This window comes from Elgaria multicarinata, chromosome 16 (assembly GCF_023053635.1).
Source record: "Elgaria multicarinata webbii isolate HBS135686 ecotype San Diego chromosome 16, rElgMul1.1.pri, whole genome shotgun sequence".
Classification (NCBI taxonomy): domain Eukaryota; kingdom Metazoa; phylum Chordata; class Lepidosauria; order Squamata; family Anguidae; genus Elgaria; species Elgaria multicarinata.
In genome coordinates, this window is record NC_086186.1 from 17,983,680 (window position 1) to 18,010,049 (window position 26,370).

Sequence of the window (26,370 nt, forward strand, 5' to 3'; positions counted from 1 at the left end):
ACTTTTAGGCTATTGGACATTTTTACTCTTTCCTTACCCAGTGTCTTCATCCCAATAGTAGTACCCTTTTGTAGGATAGCGATACTCAAGTTTGTCCATCTGAAGGGCCTGGTAGAAGGTTCCTGTTTTATAGGTTTTCTTCAAAAGGCGATCGTGGATGTCAGAGAGGACGGAAAAAGTTGTGCCTTTAGGGTAACAAAGCCCAACTTGGATCCAGTCATTCCTAAATTAAAAGAAAACCAACAAACAAAATGCATTACCCTCTGCAAAAAAAATAAGAAGTTCAACCCCAAACCCCATGACTATGACTTTTCTGGAACACCCACAAGCCAAGTCAAATCTCTTTCTGTCTCTCTTAAATAAAAATGATTTCTTTCCAAGCTGCCTAAACGGTTAGAAACTTAGATAGACTTGATTCCAAAATCATTTAAAGATCCCCTAAAGCAATATAGACCCCGGTGGTGCGTCGCCAACCTCTATGAGTCAGGGATTAATTTGGGCCACTCAGCGGTCTCAAATATTTATCCCATTACTTCTTTGCATCTATCTATTCTAGAGGGACGTAAGTTGTTTAGGTGAGAAGATGTTAAAGATTGTATTGGGTTTCCTGGAACGATGATGTCAGACCTGGAAGAATGTGGCTGTTATAACAACATCCTTTTTCTTTTCTTTTAAAAAACATGCAGCTACATTAATGGATCGGAATGTTGTTTTAACGGGCCAAAAACTTACTTATTGAAATTAATGAGCCAGATAACCAGTTCCTCGGGGGCGGACTTGTCCCAATGGATGGTGTAGCCCTTCTGTAGAGTGATCACAGGCTGGTATTGCTGGTAATGGGTGCTTTTGCTCAGAGCCCCCTCCAAGTACAGAGGGTGCGTATAGTAGTCATTTTTTATGATTTTCATCCTCAGATTGGCGGATTTGTAGGCTTGGATGTACACCTGCAAGAGAACAACCGGTGGTTTGTTGAAGTATTTAGCAAGATCATTTATCTCAGTGGTTTTCAGTTTTTCTACATGAAAGGCACTCTTCCTATTTATCTGTTGCATTTATATCCCCTCTTGCTCTCCATGGTATTCAAGGTGGTGTACATCTTCACAACAACCCCATGAGGTAGGCACCAAAGGGGTAGCTGTCTTAGTCTGTGGCAGCAAAAACAAAGAGTCTTCCAGCACTTACACATTTATTATGGCAGAGGTGGGCAACTTGTGGCCGTCTACCACATGCTTTGGTTTACAACTCCCATCAGCTCTAACCAGCATAGCCAATGGTGAGTTGTAGGCCAAAACATCTGGAGGGCCATGAGTTGCCCAACCGTGCATTGTGCCATAAGGTTTTATGGAGCTAGACCACCTCATCAGCGGCATGAAGAAGGTCAGGCTGAGAGATCGTAAGTGGCCCAATGAGCCCTGCGGCTGAGTGGACAGTTGAACCTAGCTTCCCCTAGTCCTAGGCTGACACTATCCACTACAGGCACATGGCACCAGGGCTAGTTCTCCATTAAAAGAAAACACACACACACATACCGTTCCCCACTCATAGACAATGGAGTGTCACAAGACTAAGCTACAACCTGCTTCCTGACATGCTTATTTGTTTCTTTTAAACGCAGGAAGTTGTTAGGGAGGGTTCGGGGGGGGGGTGTTCAGATTCAATCACACAAGGCCTCCACACCTCTGCCCTGCAATGAGAAGTGGTATGTAGCCCAGTTGCAGGCTTATTGCTTCATGGGCTGTTTTTAAGAACTAGGCCCTAGCTGTATGGATCCTGGCTATAGGATACTACCCAGCCACCTGAACACCCCTCTATAAGCAAACCCAAATGGTGCATGCCTAGAGATTTTGAAACCAGGTCTCTCGAGTCATAGTCCAGCACTAACCACAACTCTGACTTGCCTGCTAAGGGACCTCTGAGCAACTCATGTGGAACCCCAGTGTATTGCAGAGGACTCTGGGGCATGTTTTAGAACTGTAATATTCAGCTTTTCAGACCCAGGACCCACCTTTAGCCCAAATATGCACTGGGGGACTCGCACCTCTCTTTTTTTTAACCATAAATTTGTATGCTTGGACTACCTTAGACAGGGCTGCAACCTAGCAGTGCTCCTGAATTACCAGTAGAAGACCAAAGAGTTCTAGGGTCTCAAGGTTGCCCCTTGTAAACTAAGAGTACTGCCTTGTAACTACACATTGCAGGGGAAGCTTAAGAATGGATGCCTAAATGTCTTTGAAGGAAGTTTGCCCACCACTCCTGAGGACTCCCTAATAAATTTTCTGAGGAAGCCCTAGAACTGCCCAGAACATAGTTTTGAAAACGGTTGACTCATACAATAAACAATTACAGAATGAAATGCACATGTGGTTTAGAATTGCCACTTGGTTCCAGCCCACCTCTCCCAATAGACTAGAAGCTCTGGTATTTCAGTGACTACATGACAGGCAGAAAGTCAACAAGTGTTCATTTTCCTTGGAAAGGCCAAGCATGACCAATGCTTTAGCATGGAGGATAAGTCATGATAGCTATATATTTCCTCCAGTATGCCTCTGTTATGCCGCTGCATGCCTCTGTTATACCAGTTGCTGGGGAACAGAAGTAGGAGAGTGCTGTTGAACTCATGTCCTGTGTGTAGGCTTCTCATAGGCATCTGTTTGGCCATTGGGTGAACCAAATTGCTGGACTAGATAGTCCTTTTACCTACTGATCCAGCATGGCTTTTCTTGTGTTCTTATGACTAAGGTATTTGAGTCCGAAATTGCCTTTCATTTGGCCTAAAGCCCATCTTTAGGACAAATGAACAGAGATGCCCGTCTTAAAGGGGAACAAACCTGGCCACAGTGGTTGTGTTATTTCTGAGATCCTAGTGATATAGGGTGGGATACAGATGTTTTAAAGAAATAATAAATAAATAAATAGATAGATAGATAGATAGATAGATAGTGCGGTGCCAGAATTTAATGGAGTCTTTGTTGCCTCTTAAGAGCACAATTAAAAGAGAGAATGTTGAGAAATGATTAGGAGAGCAAGCTAGCAAATGACTACCAGGTTAGGTTGAGCAGGGGGTTGGACTCGGTGGCCTTGCAAGCCCCTTCCAACTCTGCTATTCTATGATTCTATGATTAATACAATGTAAACACTATTAATAATAAGATATTCCCTGTGTTGCATCTTCACTTCCACTCCCCATTAGGGCCAGTAGCATTTTTGAGGGGGTGATTTCACTTAAAACAACAACTCAGCCCTGATCCAATTCAGCTCCTCAGTGTGGCTTTGTTCTATTAAAAGCAAAACAAAAGCCCAACACCATTAGACGATTCATCATGGTTCTCTTTGGTCATATGATGTTTGGCTCTCAGATTCCACCCAACTAGAGCTAGTAGTGAGGAAACCAAGGTCGATAGGAGGCTGCAATCTGAGTCCATTGTCTCCCCAACTTGTCATCCATCATCCTGACCTGTGCGTAGTGTCCACTACACACGGAACCCCTCCAGTCCGGAACATCAATGCAGTCTGGATGCTTAATCAGCCAATTATCTTCCTTTATCAGGTACGACCCAGGATATTCAGACACAGAGCCATCAACATCATGGAAAACAGACGTTTTGTCCCCGTCCATATCCAGCCCATTGAACCAAGGTCCTGGTTCTCCAAAGAACACTCTAGAAGTAATCTAAAGAGAAGGGATAAGACACATAGACATATTGATTCTAAACTGATGCCTTAGTAACTGTTTGGATCTATTTCACCCCACCCCACGTCCTCAATACTTCGCTTAACATACGGCCTTCTATTTTTCAATGGTACCTTTGTACAAGATAATGGGGCTGTTCATACAACATGCTAATCCAAACACAGTGGTGAGTGTGGGTTGCTGTTGAACTGAGTTGTCTGAATCCAGGACATTTTCCACAGGGTGGCTTGTTAACTGTGCAGTGTGGGTTATTTTTCTCGAACAAGCCACCTTGAAAGCCACACTGCACAGTTAACAAACCAACCTACAGAAAATGTCCTGGGTTCAGGCAACACACTAATCCATGGTTCAACAACAACCAACTCTCAGTGGATGAGTGCGGGTTGTTGAACCATGTTGTCTGAACCCAGGACAATTTCTGCAGGGTGGTTTGTTAACGTGTTGTGTGAACTGCCAAGTATCTGCACTGCTGCCCATCCTGAAATTCACTCAGCCCCACAGAAAGCCAACTTACTGGGACATCTTCGAAGAATATGTTGCTGACATTGTTATTGGGGCAGCTCTGCCAAGCATTGTTCAGGCGGAATGCCAGGGCGCTGGTGTGTCGGCCGTCCAGTGCGGCAAACTTCCGGAAAGTGCAGTTCTGGACATTGATTGGCCCATCGTAAAACTGAATGCCTCTAATTGGGAAATTCCTGGAAAACATTTTTGAGAGAGAGAGAGAGAGAGAGAGAGAGAGAGAGAGAGAGAGAGAGAGAGAGAGAGAGAGAGACCTGGTCTCAATGGTTGACATAAATGCATTGCAGAGAATAGGCAGGAACATACTACACTGAACCTCAGCTGATACAATTTCACACTAAGCTTCTAGAACCAGCTTCTATAAATTCGTGTGTGTGTGTGAAGCCCTGTGATTCATATTAATTCAACTCAGGTCCTCACATGTCTCAGCAGATTATACTATTTGCTCAGCAATTATTAGAGGGAACTTTGGGGAATTTTAGGCTGCTGACCTAAAAAAGAATAATATCCACAGTCCAATCAAAAGCCCCCCCCCCCAAAAAAATGGCCCAGTGTTCGCAGCCTCTTAAGTGATAAGCTGCTTTATTACTCATTCATGCCAGAGATGCCATCCCAAAACAGAGACTTAATGAGCACTGAAATAGAATGTTAAGAACAGGGGCAGGGAAGGAGTAGTAGAAATGTAGCTATTGATCAGAGATGCTTTTAAATTAACTAGGATACTCCAGAGCTTGCTGGGCATGAAGCCAACACCTAAATGCTGAGACTGGAATGGTGGGGGGAGACATTTTGGGATGTACCATCTCCTAGAGCCAATGCATACATTACTAAAGCAGCACAGGAACCTCTTCTGTACCATGCTGGTCAAATTCCTGTCTCTTGGGAGTATCAATATGAATCCAAACCTACCATTTAGATACTTTTCTGAGATCCTAAAGAAAGTGTAAGATAATTTATAACTTAATATGCCAAAGCCATTATTAGAAGTAAAGGCCACCTTTTAATGTTTTCTTTTAAAATTCCTTCTTTCAATACTTTTTAAAAAAATCTGTTAACTTAACTCACAGTCTCACCCCTTAAAATAGGAGTCCAATCAATGAACCAACAACAGCTTTAGTTGATTAATCTACTGATCAAAGTGTCTGAAAGGTACAGCTCCAGATGGAGGACGTCATTGCAATGAATTGTGCATGAGGTTTAGATGACTTGTTTTGAAACTGCAATTAGTAGAAAACGCAACAGCTAGGCTACTAACTTGGATGATCCCATGAAGTTGATTGGTGGGAGATTCAGGACAGATAAAAGGAAGGACTCCTTCATACGTACATCACATAGTTAAACTATGGCATTCACTATCACAAGATGAAGTGATGGCAACCCAATTTGGATGGCTTTTAAAGGGGTTTAGATACATTCCTGGAGAAGGCTATCAATGGCTACTGGTCCTGATGGCTATGTGCTACCTTCAGTATCAGAGGCAGTATTATTTTATTATTATTATTTATTTATTTATATAGCACCATCAATGTACATGATGCTGTACAGAGTAAAACAGTAAATAGCAAGACCCTGTCGCATAGGCTTACATTCTAATAAAATCATAGTAAAGCAATAAGGAGGGGAAGAGAATGCAAACAGGCACAGGGTAGGGTAAACAGGCACTGGGTAGGGTAAAACTAACAGTATAAAGTCAGAACACAAGTTTTAAAAGCTTTAGGAAAAAGAAAAGTTTTTAGCTGAGCTTTAAAAGCTGCGGTTGAACTTGTAGTTCTCAAATGTTCTGGAGGAGCGTTCCAGGCGTAAGGGGCAGCAGAAGAAAATGGACGAAGCCGAGCAAGGGAAGTAGAGACCCGTGGGCAGGCGAGAAACATGGCATCAGAGGAGCGAAGAGCACGAGCGGGGGAATAGTGTGAGATGAGAGAGGAGAGATAGGAAGGAGCTAGACAGTGAAAAGCTTTGTAGGTCAACAGGAGAAGTTTATATTGGATTCTGAAGTGAATTGGAAGCCAATGAAGAGATTTCAGAAGTGGAGTTACATGGTCAGAGCGGCGAGCCAAGAAGATGATCTTAGCAGCAGAGTGGTGAACAGAAACCAATGGACTGATGTGAGAAGAAGGAAGGCCAGTGAGAAGAAGGTTGCAGTAGTCCAACCGAGAAATAACCAATGCATGAACAAGAGTCTTGGCAGAAGAGACAGACAAAAATGAGCGAATCCTGGCAATATTATACAGGAAAAAACGACAGGATTTAGCTACTGTCTCAATATGAGGAATAAAGGAGAGCGAGGAATCAAATATAAAGCCAAGACTACGAGGCTTGTAAGCGTATATACACCAGTTGCTGAGGAAGATGGGCAGGAGGGTACTCATGTCCTGCTTGTGGGTTTCCTGTGGGTAGTTGGTTGGCCACTATGAACAGATTGCTGGACCATATGGACCCTTGGTCTTACCCAGCATGGCTCCTCTTACATTCTTACATTTTTATTATTCACATAGAACACATTTCACCAGCTAAACTTACAAACTCAAGGAAAACACCTGGTTGGACTATGTTGAGATGCACTGTATTTCTACTTAAATTACAAGAATTATTTCTAAATTTGCATCTATACATATACATTAGCATACAAATGTATGCAAATTGCTGTCCTCTTTTTGTTGATACATTTCCTTTCTTGGTGATTCATAGGCGCCCCACCCACCCCACCCCTAACCTGGAACATTCTAGGAGCAACTCTTCACCATGGAATAAGGGAACCGTGAAATAAAGTCCATGACATATATTTTCTTCTCTTCCCATTTATATTATGTTTAAAGGTAATGTGGGGAGAGAAAGAAAACAAAACCCTATTCTACTTTGGGATTCTAAACAAAATGGAAGAGACAAAAAACTGAGTGAAACTTACTGGCCAATGGGAAGAGTCCGTCCACTGTGGTCCAGGCCTCCGGGACCCCAGACGTTGTTGTCCATCATTTCGGTCCCCGTGTTTCCACTTTCACCAACAAAGAGGCTGTTCTTGATTTCTTGTTTTGATCCGTCGTCATGCGGGAAGGTTCCTCCACTAGGAGAGATCAAACCGCACATTAGCGTGGCTGCCGTGGACAAATGCTGCTTATTGTGACTTGTGTAAGTCACCAACACAGAGAATGTAAAATAGGAACCAAGATAACTTACCTAGCCAAAGTGAGCCCAATGCCATTGTCGGCAAACCTGCAAGGAATAGAGAACATTCGAGCATTAGCCTGGAGAGATCAAGTCTGTGTTTGGACATTACTCATTAGGTTATTCCCTCATTCTCTTACATATATTTTTATTTTATTATTGCATTTATATCATCCCACCTTTTTTCCTCTTAAGGAACCCAAGGTGGCATACATAATCCTCCTCCTCTCCATTTTATCCTCACAACAACAACTCTGTGAGGTAGATTGAGCTATAAGTCTGTGACTGGTCCAAAGTCACCCAGCGGGTTTCCATGGCCGAGAGGGGACTAGAACCCGGATCTCCCAACTCCCAGTCCAACACTTTAGCCACTACACCACACTGGATGAGGATCAAAAGTAGCTGGTGCTAATGGTGGTTGGAAGGGAGGGAGGGAGGGGAAAGAAAGAAAGAGAGAGAGAGAGAGAGAGAGAGAGAGAGAGAGATATTTATCAAAAGATATACATATTTTTTTAAAAAAATAACATTACTTCAATCTTAGATTTTTTAAAGTTATTCATGTTTTAAGATCTATCTATCTATCTATCTATCTATCTATCTATCTATCTATCTATCACATTTCTATCACACCTTTTTTTCCTCCAAGGAACCCAAGGCAGTGTACATAATCCCCCTCCTCCTCCTCTCCATTTTATCCTTACAACAACCCTGTGAGGTAGGTTGAGCTAAGCGTCTGTGGCTGGCCCAAAGTCACCCAGTGGGCTTCCATGGCTGAGTGGGGACTGGAACTTGGATCTCCTGACTCCCAGTCCAACACTTTAGCCACTACACCACACTGGCTCTCAGCACTATTTCCTTGCTCCTGGTGCCAGTGCCATCTCCAGGTTTTTGAGGGCTCTTGGAGGAAGACACCCTCAATGCCCCCCTCCTGCAGTGAGTCCCTTTTCTCACTGCCATTGTCACCAGCTGTTCTTGCTGCTCCTCTTTGTCACCATGGCTACCACTTGCTCATTTGACAGGCAGAGAACCAGTGAGGAAGTAGGCAGGGGCATCTCCTGCATTTTTCACACCACCACCATCATCTGGGGCAAAGCGACAAGCAGGTGAGCAAGCAGGTTGTAATGGTGAAGAGGAGGAGCAACTCCAGGGGAGTCTTATCAGTGGGCCCCTGCTGAGATATGGGCCCTTGGCAGATGCTCAACCATGCCTATCCCTGACACCGGGCCCCGGCATGGTGCAGCTTGATATTCAACATGCTGTGAAAAGAGACCTTCCATATCACAAGCCGGCGTAAACAGTTCTGAAGATTAAAATCAGGTAGACGTCTAAGCTTATTCTGACAAAACTCACAGGCTTAGTCCCTGCAACTGACTAAGGCCATGTTCAATTTTGCTTGATTTTGACCAGGTAGTTGAGTACCCCACGGACTTCCTTGGGAAAACTGTCCCAGAAGCAGTGTATGATGAAGAAGTATGGGGATGGGCAAACTCTGTTAAACTGGAAAACTAGCCAATACTTCTTTTTGTGGTTACTTTTGAATTTACCATGTGGTGCCCCTATCACCATGATGAGATTTGAGGTTGGATCCCTGCCCACCCACCCCAAATTTTGTCCAGAGTTCATATTACTTTGACTTTTTACCGGCTGATATTATAGCACATGCAAAAAAATATAATTTGATGGTTTCCTCTTTTATTGTAATTATGGCTAAAACCTACACAGGTTGCCTAATATACATACATATACATACATATATAAACAAATGCAAAAGCTATTTGGAGCAAGTTTTGAATAAGTCTGTTCATAACTGGGCTAATGAATTAAGAATCAATTCATACTTATAATTAAGGATTGATTCTCAATGTCCTTAGGGCTGCTAGTCCTGGAGTGGCAAAACAGTGTATTAAAAATAAAATTAAAGAGTGGGATGTTTTGCTTACTAGATGCTACCTTCAAACCATGCAATTTCCATCACCTTATTATTCTGTTAAATATATTTATGTCCTAGCAGATTATTACGTTGGAATTATCTGTTGGTATACACATTTTTTCTGCGTTTAGATTCCAAACCATGCTTACAGCATAAAAAGGAGGTGCAATACAGACATTGTCCTTTATGTAATGCATTGTTATCCATATAATTCCGCGAAGGATAGATTTCTAAAAGATTATTGAGAGAGTTCCTTTTTTTGAACAACCGTGGACAAATTTGTTTTCTGTTGGGTGATAAGGATAAAAATATATCGCATACAAGGTGTTTCTTGCAGCCCAATGGATTAACTACAAAGCTACTATACAAATAGGCAAATAGGCAAATTTTATGCAAAATATATGCAAATTTTACTCTAGTAAAATGTATCTTTTAATCTTTTAAAAATTATATTTTGAATGGTTTCTATGGTTTTAATTTTTGTAAACCATCTAGAGAGCTTCGGCTATTGGGTAGTATAAAAATGCAATAAATACAATAATAAAATAAATAAATAAAACTGATTCTATGATTGTTGTCTTTTTTTGAGTTATCAGTGACTTTTAGCAAATATATCTGAATGTCTTATAGACACAGGGTCTGTCAAATACCACCTTTTAAGCTATCAACCAATCAATATCCACAATGCAACAATACATATGCTTTTGAGTGGCACAGAATTTGTGCCCAGACTGGACGTTATAGTTAAAAACTATAACATTGTAGAACAGGAAACGAAAAGGTGACACTGAGAGGGTGCTTATTTTCATGCCTTCACACTTAGAAAAATATTTTTATTCTTATAATACAAAGTTTAGATGATGATGATGATAATGATGATGATAATGATGATTTTTTAAAGAAAAAAAACCCCTGCATTATGAATAAGCCTTGATCCCAGGTATAATTTTAATCTGTTTTGTGAAAAAGATGCAATCATTTTGGCAAAAATGTACGCGTTTGATCATCATCACCACTTAAAATTATGTGACAAAATTGTGGCTGCATCCCTGAAGTCATTAACCCTGGAATACTATTATTATTATTATTATTATTATTATTATTATTATTATTATTATTTTGCATTTTTATACCGCCCAACAGCCGAAGCTCCCTGGGCGGTTCACAAAAACCTATTGTTACTATTGACCCCGTGCCTACACCAGCTGCGCCCCTTCCTAGAGTCAGAAGACCTAAAGTACACGCGCTGTACTACGTGCTGGTAACTTCGAGGCTTGACTTCTGCAATGTGCTTTACATAGGGCTACCTTTGTGCCTAGTCCAGAAACTTCAACTAGTCCAAAATATGGCAGCCACGCTGGTCACTGGTACACCTAGGGGTAACCACATTCCACCAGTTTTAAAATCTCTCCACTGGCTGCCAATTAGTTTCCAGGCGAAGTATAAAGTGTTGGTTATCACCTTTAAAGCCCTACATGGTTTGGGTCCAGGTTACCTGCGGGATCGCCTTCTCCTGTACAATCTGCCCCGCACACTCAGGTCCTCTGGGAAGAATTTACTCCAGCCAACAAAAACCAGGCTGACAACTACTACCCAGAGGACCTTTTCCTCTGCCACTCCCAGATTGTGGAATGGCCTGCTGGGAGAGATTCGTCAACTTAACAGTCTTCCAGAATTTAAGAAAGCCATAAAGACTGATCTTTTCCAGCAGGCCTACCCAGTTGAATTTTAAGATGCCTTTTTAATAATGTGCTGCTTTTCATAATGTATTAGTTTTAAATGTTTTAATTAGTTATATGTATTTTATGGTGTTTGCATATGTGTTGTACCCCACCTCGATCCAGAGGGAGAGGCGGGTAACGAATTATTATTATTATTATTATTATTATTATTATTATTATTATTATTATTGACCCCAGAAACAATTAAAGAGTATGTTTTTGAATGGAGGCAAAATGTAAGTTGGGTCTACCAAAAGCAGAGAGGAAAGGGATAGTTGGAGAAGGGTCACTTAAAATGATTATGCCAGAAGAGGGCAGGCTTGTTACACAGCTGTTTTGTAGCATGCTGTGTGCTGTTCATGTCATCCCCAAGCTCCTCTATTATGTGTTGAGAGATGTATGCATGTTGCAATTCACATTAGCATATATTATCTCAGTGTAATATATTACAGTGACAAATATTAAAACGGCTGGATTCCGATGGCTTTAAAAAAAAAAACGAGGTTATGAGCGCTGGAGGCGGATTTGAACTTTTGCTGAAATAAACACTGCCAAAAAATTTAACAGCATGGAAAATAGTTCTGGGCTCTGCTGAAAGCTCTGGGATGTTAGGGTTACTTGTAAATACTCAACTATGTAGACATCGGAAGGCAAATGTGTGCATGCGCATGCACACACAAAAGGAAAGAAGCAAGACCACGTGGGCCTACAATGGTGGGCGTCCTCTCCCTCAATGATATCTGTGACATACAGTGGCGAAGATTTGCTATGAATTCATCACTGTCAATTTATATGGTACTTTGCATCAGAAGTCCATACACAGACACATAAAGGTAGGGACCTGTCCCAGAGATAGTTACACTCTAAAGTAGGGGTGGCCAACCTTTCTTCTGTCAAGGACTGAGTTCAGGGGCCACATGCTGGCAACGGGCAGAGCTTAAGCCAGCCGTAGGTAGGCCCAGAGCCAAAAATGGGTGGGTGACCCTTTTCCTCTCTCTTTCTTCCACCCCTTTCTCTTTCTGCCACCCCCTTTCTCTCTCTGTTTGCCACCCTCTTTCTTTTTGCCATTCCCTTTCTTTCTGACACCCCTTTCTCTCTCTCTTTCTGACACCCCTTTCTCTCTCTCTTTCTGCCACCCCCTTTCTCTCTCTGTTTGCCACCCTCTTTCTTTTTGCCATTCCCTTTCTTTCTGACACCCCTTTCTCTCTCTCTTTCTGACACCCCTTTCTCTCTCTCTTTCTGCCACCCCCTTTCTCTCTCTGTTTGCCACCCTCTTTCTTTTTGCCATTCTCTTTCTTTCTGACACCCCCTTTTCTCTCTCTTTCTGACACCCTCTTTCTCTCTTTCTGACACTCCCTTTTCCTCTCTGACACCCCCTTTTCTCTCTCTTTCTGACACCCCCCCTCTCTCCCCCCCCCCCTCTTGTTTCCTGCCCGTGGACTGCCAAGGAAGGGACAGATCGCTCTTGTCCGAGTTCTAAACAGGTCACAAGCAGAAGGCTGTTGAAACTTAGCCAAGGGCCACATGAAATTAGGCCGAGAGCTACATGCAGCCCTAAGGCTGCTCGTTGCCCACCATGGTCTAAAGTTTGACAAAGGAGAGAGAAGGAAGAAAGGAGAGGACTGGGAGAGAGGCAGGGATAACAAGGCAGGGACGCAAGCAAATGGAGCTGTGCATTGCAATCTGAGAGGCAGGAGGGAGAAGGTGAAGCAAGGTTTTGGAAAGCTTTTCATGCCAAAGCTATACCACCTTCTGAAACTGGGTCATTAGGAATATCCACTCTATAGGAAATTGTGGGAGTTGCGTGGGGCTGCTCCAGAGAGGCACTAAAGCTCAGTGTGTCAGGGCATACAAAAAGTCCCTGGCTCACTCTACTATTATATGAAACCTGTTAAAACGAACTTATCTTTTAAAACCCTAAGTTTTCGATTCTTTCTGCAGGCTATGGGGCAACACACTAAAAGACACCACAGATCACCCCACCAGTATGAACCTGGCCAGACAGCTTTCATTTAAATCCCTGATTATCAGAGGCAGCTATGGATGTAGCTACGAGGTGCAGCAGAAATAGGGAAGGTTGTTATTCTGAAAAGCAAATTTCAAAAGGTCTGTACTGAGTCCAGAAAATGGTAATAACATTCAGTTCTCAGACGCAAACAAACTGCGGCATGGAATCCAAACCACATGGACAGACAGATGTCTCCTGCGGCTCTGTCTCTAGTGTAGCCTTCGCCAACCTGCTGCCCTCCAGATGTTGTGGACTACAACTCCTATCAGCCCCAGCCAGCATGGCCAATGGTCAGGGATGATGGGAGCTGAAGTCCAAAAGATCTAGAGGGCACCACGCTGGGAAAGGCTGCTTCACAACACGGGCCCGCCAATTTCACATCTCCAGCGCAGCCACGCAAGCCTGGTGAAATGGATGGTGGTGGCATGGTGAAATTGGCAAAGCTGCCATTGGCAAAACAGGTGTGCTAGGCTCCCCGTGCAGACCTTCACAATAGCACAAGGGAGAGCGGGATCCAGGCTCAGTGCCCACAACGTGTCTGTCATACACAATTGCCCAGGCTCACGGAATGCTTCCAGGATGCTACTATTTTCTCAGTCCACAAAGTTTGGAGCTGCACAGGATGAACTGGTACCACTGGAGGGAATGCAGCTGGTAGACTGCAACGAAGCCTCCCAGCTGAGCCTGACACCCCTTCCCTGCTGAACATCATAATAGGGGAAAGGAGCGAAAGCCTCTGGACATGCGGCTCCTTGGAACGTAGGAAGCTGCCTTATACTGGGTCCATTGAGGAGTTCATTGCAGAAAAGGGCAACTCAAATGATCAAGGGGTTGGAGCATCTCCCCTATGAGAGAAGGTTACAACAGCTGGAATTGCTTAGTTTGGGGAAAAAGTAGGGTAAGTGGAGACATGATAGAGGTGTACAATGCTCTGCATAGTGTGGAGAATGTGGATAGGGTAGGGTGACCATATAAAAAGGAGGACAGGGCTCCTGTATCTTTAACAGTTGTATTGAAAAGGGAATTTCAGCAGGTGTCGTTTGTATATATGAAGAACCTGGTGACATTTCCTCTTCATCACAACAGTTAAAGATGCAGGTGTCCTGCCCCCTTTTAAATCTGGTCGCTCTAGTATAGCTCCTGCACCTTTAACTGTAGTGATGAAGAGGGAATTTCATCAGGTTCTCCATATATACAAATGACACCCGCTGAAATTCCCTTTTCTATGCAACTGTTAAAGATACAGGAGCCCTGTCCTCCTTTTCATATGGTCACCCTAGGATAGGGAGACAGTTTTCTCTGTCTCTCATAATACTAGAACCCAATGGGGTCATCCCATGAAGCTGTTGGGTGGAAGATTCAGAACAGATAAAAGGAAGGACTTCTTCACACAGGGCATCGTTAAGCTATGGAACTCACTACCAGAAGATGTGGGGATGGCCACCAATTTGGATGGCTTTAGAAGGGGTTGGATAAATTCCTAGAAGAGAAGCCTATCAATGGCGTGGCCCTCTAGAGCTCCCAGCAGGGCTAGATTGGGCCAATTCTGGCCCCTGGGCCTGAGGACCTGCACCATTAATTAAAGCGCTCCACAGCAATGGCTGTAGCTGCAGCTTCTCCAATGCCATGCCTCCACCAGGTGAAACTCTCACCCTCCGCATCTCACCTGCTGGAATAAGGAGGAGGTGGGAAAGGCGAAGGGGGTAAAAGGATGGAGGGGGAGAAGGGTGGGGAAATCTGCAAATCCACCTTTTTTTCCTGCTTGTTTTGGAGTCATGAAAACAGGCGGGATCTCCCTGACAATCCTTGGAGAAGCAGAAGAAGGGAATCATCTCCTAGCCTTTACAAGCCTTTTTTTAACTGACCGTTGTTTACTCATCCTTTCTCTCCCGCCCCCAAGCTGTGCTGTCTTATGTCTACCTCCCTGGCACTGGAATCCTTGGCAGCAACATGCTACCACATAAAATAAAACCATGAGCCCAGCTGCTTATGTTTTATTTCAGGCTCAAGCAGAAAAGTTTATTTACAGTTTTCCTTTTCTGCTGCAGCTTATTGTAATGGATCTCTCTCTCTCTCTCTCTCTCTCTCTCTCACACACACACACACACACACACACACACACACACGCACACACACCAGCAGGCCTTTGTGCTCCGGGCAAGATGAGATTTGTTTCTGTAAAAAACAAACAAAGCCAGGCGCAGGCTTTCGCTCGCCCGGTTTTCATTTGCGCATTCAGCCTGGCCAGATGAAAGAGGCCGAGCCATAAAAATAGGCCTCGACGCGGCTCGGCTGGCCATAAACACCGAGCTGAACTTTAGTGGGTTGAATTAAGGCAACACTCACTGGCAGTCATCCAACCACACGTCTCCTCCCCTCAGCCAGGCTCCGTGGTCCTGGTTTTTGTAGGCGATGAAGCGTCGGATCAGAGCAGGTTCTCTGGGCTTCAGAGGGTCGGCGTCCTGATGCGGGCTGTATCTGTGAATGCAAAGGATTTTAAAAAAAAAAACCGATGTCAGTGACAAGAAAGAAACGGGCTTCAGACAGATTATACAGGGTGTAGTATGGGGTCATATAAGCCCTCAGAGGTCTCTAAGAACATAAGAAGAGCCCTGCTGGATCAGACCAAGGGTCCATCTAGTCCAGCACTCTGTTCACACAGTGGACAACCATCTGTCAACCAGGGACCAATGAAGCAGGATGTGGTGCAACAGCATCCTCCCACCCATGTTCCTCAGCCACTAGTGTACACAGGCTTACTGCCTTGGATACTGGAGGTAGCACATAACCATCGTCATCAATAATAATAATAATAATAATAATAATAATAATCAGGGCTAGTAGCCACTGATGGCCTTCTCCTCCAGGAATTTATCCAGCCCCTTTTTAAAGCCATCCAAATTGGTGGCCATCACTACATCTTGCAATAGCGAATTCCATAATTTAACTATGCGCCTTGTGAAGAAGTCCTTCCTGTGATCTGTCCTGAATCTCCCACCAATCAGCTTCATGGGATGACCCAATTGGGTTCTAGTATTTTGATAGATGGAGAAAAATCATAGAATCATAGAATAGTAGAGTTGGAAGGGGCCTATAAGGCCATCGAGTCCAACCCCCTGCTCAATGCAGGAATCCACCCTACAACATACTTGACAGATGGTTGTCCAGCTGCCTCCTGAATGCCTCTAGTGTGGGAGAGCCCACAACCTCCCTAGGTAACTGGTTCCATTGTCGTACTGCTCTAACAGTCAGGAAGTTTTTTCGGATGTTTCCCTATCCACATTCTCCATCCCATGCATAATTTTGTACACCTCTATCTTGTCTCCCCTTAGCCTTCCAGATGTATTGAACTGCATCTCCCATTACTCCCAGCTGGCATTTGGTTTGCATTTCAGTAAGAAGCAACCTAATTCACACTTCCCGAAGTAATACACAAAGCGTAATGCAGTTTTCGTTCAGTTTTCTCATTCCTCCGAATTTTGCGATACAAAAAAATTGAAAACTGCATGAAAAAATGCATACCTTAGGGGGAAAGGTGTACAAAAATACATACATTAAGGAAAAGGAATTGCAAAAATACGTATCTTAGTAGAAATTGCATTAAAAAAATGAGCATACATTTCTGTGTCCGTAAAAACACATACAAATTTTCGTGGGGATTTGTTTTGGGTGGGGGAAAATGCAAATGGATGTAGAAACAGAAGGAAACAAACTTTTGTTTGGAAAAAAAAGTGAATGTTACAGAAAGCAAAATAGGCAGAAAACATCTATTTTATCCAAGACATTTGCTTTAGTCGTTCCTAGCCAGACTATTAACTACAAGATGCATTAGCTCGCAAATGCTCAGTCTCAATGAAATGAATTACTGCTGAGGATTCGGGGTGGGGAGAAATAAAAGATAGCTGTAAGAAAACTCTTCCACAGCTGCTATCAGCTGCCACTCTGGTGAAAGAAGCCGAGGTAGCTTGGGTACTACAAGGCGAAATTTGGTTGATATCTATCCCTTCGCTGCCTGAAAGGGGGCTGGTTGATCTGTCAAAGACAAAGCAGCTTGCACAAGCTGGACGGATTAAAATCAGACTTGCATCTCGTACAGCTAATGGAGCAGACTGAACATGGGTGACTCCGCCAGGTGGGCGGAGGACATGCGTTCAGGCCGCTGGCTACCGCTATATGGTTTCACTTAATAAACCAGCCCATCGGACATAGCCGGGCAGGGGGAGCGTTCCAGAAAACGAGCCTCTATTTGGAAACGTCAGCAGTATTTATCAATGGGGTGAGCAGGGATCTCAGCGAACTCCCCAATGACTTCAAATGACTTCACATGTCTATGAATCCAACCAGTAGATGCTGCAGAGGACTGGCTTTTTCCAAGTCATGCGGACTTGTGGACCAGCTCTTCACTTTGGTGTGTGTGGGTATGGGTGTGTTAGAAATCGCACTAATTCACATTTGCACCAATTCACATTTGCACTAATCCATCTTAACTAATGTGCATTGACACATTTATGTGATGTGCAAGTGCACATGTGTAAATTAACACAAGTGGAACAAATTTAGAATTATTTTTAGGCCACTTCTAAGAGTAACTCTTAAGTTACATCCTCTCCCAAACCTTGGCTGTATAAAAATTCCTCATATAAAACCCCCAGAAGTTGCATTACCTCCCAGCAATCAGGGTGAGAATAGGCCTTTTGTCCTTGGCTGATGCTGGTGTCGTTTTAACTCCATTATCAATTATCATTCCAGCCTGTAAAAGAGAGAGGGACAGGGAAGCCCCTTGTAAGCGTTTACAAAACTGCATGGGCTGAATCCTTAGAATACATATATTAATTCAACATGTCTTAAGAACATAAGAAGAGCCATGTTGGATCAAACCAAGGGTCCATCTTGTCCAGCATTCTGTTCTCTTCACAAAGTGGCCAACCAGCTGTCAACTGGAAACCCACATGCAGGACAAAGAGTGCAGCAGCACCAACCCGCCCATGTTCCCCAGCAACTGGTGTGCATAGGTTTACTGCCTCTGATACTGAAGGTAGTACATAGCCATCAGGGCTAGTGGCCACCGATAGCCTTCTCCTCCAGGAATTTATCTAACCCCCTTTCAAAGCCATCCAAACTGGTGGCCATCACGGCATCTTGTGGTAGTGAATTCCATAGCTTGACTCTGCGCTGTGTGAAGAAGTCCTTCCTTTGATCTGTCCTGAATCTCCCACCAATCAGCTTCATGGGATGACCCCATTAGTTTCTACTATTATGGGAGAGGGAGAAAAATATCTCCCTGTCCACATTCTCCACACCATGCACAATTTTGTTCACCTCTATAGGTCTCCCCTTAGCCTCCTTTTTTCCAACCTAAACAATCCCAGCTGTTGTAACCTTCCTATAGGGGAGTTGCTTGATCATTTTAGTTGCCTTTTTCTACACTTCCTTCCTTTTATCTGTCCTGAATCTCCCACCATTCAACTTCATGTGATGACCCCAAGTTCCCGACTCATGAGAGAGTGAGAAAAATGTCTTCCTCTCCACTTTCTCCACACCTTGCATAATTATATACAACTCTGTCAGGTTTCCCCGTCTTCACCTTTTCTCTAATCTCAACCCTCCCAAATGTTGTAAGCCTTCCTCATAGGAAAACTGGTTCAGACCCTAGATAATTTGGATTACTGCACCTTTTCCAGCTGTACGATATCCTTTCTTGATGTGTGGTAACCAGAATGGTACGTGGTATCCAAATGTCACACTATAGATTTGTATAAACGCATGACAATATCGGAATTTTGTTTTGGATTCCTTTCCTAATGATCCTGAACATGGAGTTCACCTTTTTCAAAGCAACCCCACCCTGGATCAACATTTTCATCGAGCTGTCTACCATAACCCCAAGATCCATTTCTTCCTCCATCACGTACACAAGCATACACACTTGGCGAAGATTACAGAGACAGGCGAAAAGCAAAAAAGGAAGCCAAGGTCAGATGGCAGGGCTTGGCCAAGATATTTTGTTTCCTGAGGCAAAGGCAAAGATGGCACCCCTCCCACCATTCCATGTATGACCAGACTGGCAGTTGAACCTTGCTTCAGCACTGGTGATGGGATTGTGCTCTTCCCTACACCTGAAGGCACCAGGCTAGTTTAGAAGGTACAGGACAGTCTATGTGATGCACACACAGCTCCAACTTTCTAAAAAGAGGAATGGTTGGAGCACTCACGTACAGCTAAGGGGTTGCCGCTGCTGTCCACCCCACCAGTGTCTGTCACCTGAAGCAAATGGCTCTCTCTGCCTAATGGCAGGGCCAAACTTGTCTGCTGGGAATTTAGAAGGGTGCAGGGGAAAGCATATTCTCCACCTGGAGCCAAAAGCTAGACCTAACAAAAATGGAATTTCCATCTACAGATGCTGGGAAATTGTTTGGTGTTGATTTTATGGAAGCAAGAATGATGGCCAGTAATGGCTTTCAGACTCAGAAATTGGAAGAGGGAATAGAGGATTTTTTAAAAAAAGAGAGCTGCAAAGTTTATTTCCATTGCATGCATACTTACTCGATAGTTAGAATGTGCCCGGTTGTTATAGAACATTCCCATTGGAATGTGTTCAGAGTAGCCGGGAGGATACATTCCTGTAGAGAGTCCCGTTGGTACGTGATGCAAAACGAACCAAAAGCCAGTTTCCTGCAAGGGAGAACACAAATAAACTTCAGCCTAGCCTTGACCTGTGTTACATCGGGTATTGACAACAGCGAGAATGAGGAAGGTAGGTATTGTAGGACAAAGATTACCCATACGTTTTGAGAAACGATACATCCAGAGAGGTACGTTGGTGCAGTGGTTAGAGCATTGAACTAGGATCGGGGAGATTTTGGTTTCAAATCCCCATTGAACCATGAAGCTCACTCGTTGAGTTTGGGCCAATCTCTCTTGGCACAACTCAGCTCACAGGGTTGTTGTGGAAATAAAATGGGACTTGGGAGAGAGGAATGTGTACTGCCCAGAGCTCCTTGGAAGGAAGGAAGGAAGGAAGGAAGGAAGGAAGGAAGGAAGGAAGGAAGGAAGTCACTACGTTCAACATCTAAGTTCCTACTCCGAGTGCCTTCTCCGAGAGAGGCTCGGAGTGTGGCAACGAGGGACAGGGCCTTTTCGGTGGTGGCCCCCAAACTATGGAATGATCTCCCTGATGAGGCTTGCCTGGCACCAACGCTGCGGTCTTTCCGGCGCCAGGTTAAGACTTTCCTCTTTGCCCAGGCATATGGCGGCACATCTTAATCACCCACATGTTTAGTTTTTTAACGGTTTTTAATGCTTTATGTGTGCATGTTCTGTGTTTTAGAATTTTAAATTTTGTATACTCGTTTTTATCTTAATTTTAGAATTTCTGTAAACCGCCCAGAGAGCCCTGGCTATGGGAGCGGTATATAAGTGCAATAAATAAATAAAATAAATAAGGAAGGGAGGATAATGAAATGATAAATCAATAAATATGTAGCAAACAAATAAAAGAGACAGATTAATCTTTACTACTCCATGGATTAGGGATCCCAGTCCAACTGGGATATCAACTATCTATATGCATTTCCCTATGTCCCCCATGCAGGCCTGTTGTAATTATTGCAGAGATCCTCTATAGTAAAAGTGCTTGGAAATGCAAAAGAGCCCTCTAAAACACTAAGCATGTGTTATTGCTATTAGGGTTTGCAGGAGAATTTCCCTGGTAATAAAGGGATTTTGGAAAAGCTTCATTCAGTAATTCCCTCACTGCGTGCCAGGCCAGGCCACACATACGTTATGCGAGAGAACTGCTAGGGAACGTCAAGAAATAAGGAAAGCCTCCTGAGGGCCCAAAGTGCTCGCCTACAGAGGCAGCTGCCTGCTGCACCTCTGGATGAGTCCCTGGCTTTGCTTCCTTCCAATCAGCCTCTACTGGGGCAAGGAATCCCACCACCTTTCTGTGAAGGGTGCGATCAGATAATCCAGTCTTTTCTGGTGTAGATGCTCATCGTAAGCATCCACCCTTAGAGAAGGCTGTCTGCTGGATCCCTGTGTCAGTCGCTGCTCTGGGCATGCCTCCTTCTGATCTGGGGGCACACTTAGAAGGAAAGGATGTAAGGAGGAACGCTATCGTCCTCTAAGGTCACAGCGTTCCTGCATATCACTGAACTGGGTCCTGCTGGATTGTTCAATCACTCCTGGTGCAGACACAGACGCATCAGGAATACCTGCCTTCAGAGGAGGCTATTTGCTATGTCCCTCTGTGTGAGTCTCTGCTCTGGGCTTCCAATTTGGAGAAATGCTCAGTAGATAGATGCAGTGAGAGCCAGTGTGGTGTAGTGGATAAAGTGTCAGACTGGGAGTCGGGAGGTCCGGGTTCTAGTCCCCACTTGGCCATGGAAGCTCACTGGGTGACTTTGGGCCAGTCACAGGCTCTCAGCCCAACCCACCTCACAGGGTTGTTGTTGTGAGGATAAAATGGAGAGGAGGATTATGTATGCGGCCTTGGGTTCTTTGAAGGCAAAGAAGGCAGGATATAAATGCAATAAATAAATACATGTGGTGAAGTATGTGCGAGAGGAGAGAGCACTCCAGGCAATTAATTCCAATTCCTTTACACTCTGAAAGTAACACTTTTCAGGTGTTGACATTAATTTATGAGGTGGGAATGGAAGGATAGAAGAGTATTTCACCGCTATCAGAAGTTTAGGAAGCAATGGGCAATTTTAAACAAACTGTCTGGCAGAATAGCTGACACAACAGATGTCAAAGGTAGGAAAGGATTTGGGTTTCAGCTCAAACGGAATGAAGTAGTTGTACTGGGTTTTCACAGAATGCCACAGACAGCTTTTGTTCCAGTAGGTACCCCCCAAAACAAATAGGATGGGAGGGGGAGATCCCAAGGTTATTCCAATTGCTCTAAATCCCCCACCCCCCAGAGAAGATGCCTTCGTACTCACTTCAGACCCTGCAGCTGCACAGTTTATAAGGTTGTTGTGCGGGTTGGCCAGCCAGAAGGTAGAGACGGCGCTGTTGGATGGATAAGAAAGGCAAGCGTGAAAAATGATACCCAAAGGGTGTGTGTGTGTGTGTATTCTATTTAACGGGGCTGAGCCAGGTCAGATAACTCAGCTGATAAGCTGCCACCTTTGTGGACTGTAGCAACTGGGGTCTCTCTCTCTCCACACACACCCCTTCATTAATTCACAGCTGTCACCCTTGCCTACAACGGGAGCAAACACAGCCCTGCCTTGAGAGCCATCAGGAATTCCAGGACGAATTTCTATCGACATTCCAAGCCAGTTATGAAGCTGTTAGATGTCAGTTGCATTTTACGGCAAGATAAGTGATTCCACATACAAGCCAGTGGAAAAGTACAAAGGGGGGGGGGGAACCCGAACCCTAGGCTTATGTAAGGTCTGAACTAAATGCTGTGTTAAATACGTAGTGGGCAGCTCATCCTATCCATTGTATTGACCTAAGTGTAAGCACGTAGGCCCTTGATCCTGATTGGGACCACCACACATGGGTAGAGGAGTTTTATACATTCTCATCCAACCACTTTCCATCTTCCCGCCTCTAATTTTGCACCATCTCCATGGGGACTAAAAGAACAAAGGGGAATAAAAAACCTCTATTGGCTGGCTGGCTGGCTTGCTTGCTTTCTGGAGCACATTTTTTGGGGGAGGATGGGCCAGGTGGGGAGGTTTAAACCTCCCATACACAGTGGCCCCAGTCCAGATCAGTGCCCACACATGCTTGTCCCCAATTTTGCTCTGCTGTGATTCAAATGGAGAAATGCAAACAAAACAAAAGCTATATTGGAACTGAATGCTGAGGTTGATTTCTTTTCCCTAGAAAGGGATAGAAATAAGCCAAGCAGTGTGTGGGGTATAAATTGCTCCCCAGCCGGCTCCAATGTGACACTAAGAGACACCAAGCAAAATCGCTCCTGTCAGCCGAGGCCAATGAAAACGGTCGATTTCCCCACTTACTTGCAGTCTTGTCTAGGTTTGGGGACGTATCCCGGGTAAGCTCCTTCCGTAATCATCTTGCACATTCTTGTGTCCCGGTCAGAGGGTAGCAACGTGCTAGGTTTCACCACGAGTCCGAGGCAGTGGTCAAAAGTGTTGCGTACCTCGGGCCCGTCTTCCGTGAAAAAGCAGTGCCCCAACGTGTCGTACCCAACAACATCCTTGATCTGTGTGAACAAAAAAGATGACAGCGAAAGGATGGATGTGAGGCCGGTTCTCCTAGGTGCTCATGACCATGTTTCTCTAGATGCAGTTGTGAAATTTGCAGTGCTCATGATGCCCAGCCTTGACCAAGATTTTTAATATGACAGTATAAAGAGGGGTGGGCAACCTCCAGCCCAGGGGCCAAAATCAGCCTGCCCTAGATCCCAATCCAGCCCCCATCAGGGTTTCCCAGACGGCCATACCCTCTTCAAAATGCCAGCTCCCAGTTAATAATCTTTTGGCCCACAGTGCAAAGGACCTTGTTTACCACATTGGGCCTGTTCAGAAGACACCTTAAACCATGGCTTTAACCACTGTGGTTAAGCCAGAAAGCCAGGCCATGTTCAGAAGACACCTTAAACCATGGCCTTAACCACGGTGAATAAGGTTATTACATCACAATCTGCCCTGCACACTCAGGTCCTCTGGGAAGGGTTTACTCCAGTCAACCAAAACAAGGCTGGCAACTGTTACCCCAAGGTCCTTTTCTTCTGCCGCCCCAGACGGTGGAATGGCCTGCCGGACGAGTTTCATCAGCTTAATGCTCGCTCTGAGTTTAAGACAGCCATAAAGACTAGTCTCTTCCAGCAGGCCTACCCAGAAGAATTTTAAACCTAAGAATTTTAAGATGCTGTGATTCTTATTTTAATATTGTATTGGTTTTATATGCTCTTTTAACTAATTGTATGTATTATATTTTCTTTAGTGTTGTTCCCTGCCTCGATCCAGAGCGAAAGGCGGGTATTATTATCATTATTATTATTATTATTATTATTAGCCAAAACGTCACCATGTGAAAAATCATAGGGCCAGGAAGCCTAGCTTGGCTGGAAAGCTTTGCTTCCATTCTCCCCACCCACCCCCCAAATCTGCCACACGTGCCTAAAAATGACACGGCTTGAAGTCGGAAGTTTTTCCGATGCTTGATGCCTCCATTTAGGGGATGCTTTCAGTGGGCACGGTCCCTTTAAGCAAAGCAAGAATCATGACTTGCAAATGGAATTACCGACACCAGATGCAATGCTGCTGCAGTTAGCACTGCTGATGCGTATCCCCCGGGGTACGCTTCTCCGCCAATCTTGCCAGACCGTTTATCAGGCTCCATTTAATTTTATCCCTGGTGACAGCTTCTATGGCAGAATATATCATGCCAATCAGTTCGGTCTTGAAATGCTCTCTCTCATCCTGCCCCTCCGCAAGAGACACCAGTCTATAAATCAGCCCAGATTTTAACGTCGTGGGTTCAGCGCACTCATTGGCAACGCATAGAGGAAAGCAGACCCAAGTGGACTTTTAAACACTAATTACGGCAAAGTAATATTCTCACATGTAACCATGGCAAGCAGACCAACCCAAACTGTTTTTCCTCTGCTGGAATTGTGTGAATCTTTGCAGGGTGGACAATCCAGGTAATGGAAGACTGGCTAAAAAGACGTTCCCTTCCAGCCCCACCCAACAATCTCGTCAATGAATGTGTATAGTTGATGTGTCCAATCTTCACCTGTTTTATGATTTCTGTTGGAACCATATGGATAGCCAGGTCCAAGACCTATTTATTTACTTATTTTATTGATTGAAAATATTTCTCGGCTGCCTTTCAGGACAGACCAGCCCAAGGTGGTTTTCAGCAGTAAAATATATAAAAATAGTTAATGTACGTACATAAGAGGAGCCCTGCTGGATCAGATCAAGGCTCCATCTAGTCCAGCACTCTGTTTGCACAGTGGCCAACCAGCCATCTGTCTATAACTGGTTTGCCTCCTATCTAACGGGTCGCTCTTTCAGTGTGTTGGCTAATGGCAGCTCGTCTTCTTCTTTTCCCCTTTCAGTAGGGGTTCCGCAAGGCTCGGTGCTTGGCCCGCTGTTGTTTTCTTTATACATGTTGCCCTTGGGTAATCTTATTCAATCTCATGGCCTCCAATATCATCTGTATGCCGATGACACACAATTATATCTCTCATCTCCGGAACTTTCTCCTGATGTTCACGATCGTATCTCAGCATGTCTTTCAGATATCTCAGCTTGGTTGCTTCATCGTCGTTTGAAACTTAATATGGCTAAGACTGAATTGCTTGTTTTTCCTCCTAAACCTTCCCCTCATCTCTCATTCTCTCTTACTGTCAATGATGTTACGCTTACTCCGGTAAAGGAAGCTCGTAGCCTTGGCTTTATATTTAATTCCTTGCTCTCCTTTAGACCTCATGTTGAGGCAGTAGCTAAATCCTGTCGCTTTTTCCTGTATAATATTGCCAGGATTCGACCATTTCTGTCTGTCTCTTCTGCCAAGACGCTTGTTCATGCACTGGTTATTTCTCGGTTGGACTACTGCAACCTTCTTCTCTCTGGCCTTCCTTCTTCTCACATCAGTCCGTTGGTTTCTGTCCACCACGCTGCCGCTAAGATCATCTTCTTGGCTCGCCGCTCTGACCATGTTGCTCCACTTCTGAAATCTCTCCATTGGCTTCCAATTCACTTCAGAATCCAATATAAACTTCTCTTGTTGACCTTCAAAGCTTTTCACGGTCTAGCTCCGCCCTATCTCTCCTCTCTCATCTCACACTATTGCCCCGCTCGTGCTCTCCGCTCCTCTGATGCCATGTTTCTCGCCTGCCCAAGGGTCTCTACTTCCGTTGCTCGGCTTCGTCCATTTTCTTCTGCTGCCCCTTACGCCTGGAATGCTCTCCCAGAACATCTGAGATCTACAAGTTCAATCTCAGCTTTTAAAGCTCAGCTAAAAACTTTTCTTTTCCCTAAAGCTTTTAAAACTTGATGTTACTCGGACTTTAGACTGTTAGTTATACTGTTAGTTTTTCCCTACCCTGTGCCTGTTTACCCTACCCAGTGCCTGTTTGCATTCTCTCCCCCTCCTTATTGCTTTACTATGACTTTATTAGAATGTAAGCCTATGCGGCAGGGTCTTGCTTACTCTGTACAGCACCATGTACATTGATGGTGCTATATAAATAAATAATAATAATAATAAATGGTGCAACATCACCCTCCCACCCATGCACACAGGCTTACTGCCTCGAATACTGGAGATAGCACACAACCATCAGGGCTAGTAGCCATGGATAGCTTTTGCCTCCAGGAATTTATCCAACCCCCTTTTAAAG

The 26,370-nt window shown here is 44.3% G+C and overlaps 1 protein-coding gene across 1 annotated transcript in view; it reads right to left on the reverse strand.

The window, feature by feature from the left end:
• Positions 1–26,370, reverse strand: part of CEMIP (cell migration inducing hyaluronidase 1) — an 83,832-nt gene that overhangs the window by 5,478 nt on the left and 51,984 nt on the right. Inside the window, exons 14-24 of the mRNA XM_063142550.1 lie at positions 23,012–23,217; positions 21,977–22,046; positions 19,575–19,703; positions 17,696–17,781; positions 15,378–15,509; positions 7,385–7,420; positions 7,116–7,271; positions 4,206–4,386; positions 3,455–3,670; positions 733–944; positions 38–223 (exon numbers count right to left, since the gene is read on the reverse strand). Of these exons, the coding sequence (XP_062998620.1) occupies positions 38–223; positions 733–944; positions 3,455–3,670; positions 4,206–4,386; positions 7,116–7,271; positions 7,385–7,420; positions 15,378–15,509; positions 17,696–17,781; positions 19,575–19,703; positions 21,977–22,046; positions 23,012–23,217 (1,610 nt within the window). The remainder of the gene's footprint in view (positions 1–37; positions 224–732; positions 945–3,454; positions 3,671–4,205; positions 4,387–7,115; positions 7,272–7,384; positions 7,421–15,377; positions 15,510–17,695; positions 17,782–19,574; positions 19,704–21,976; positions 22,047–23,011; positions 23,218–26,370) is intronic.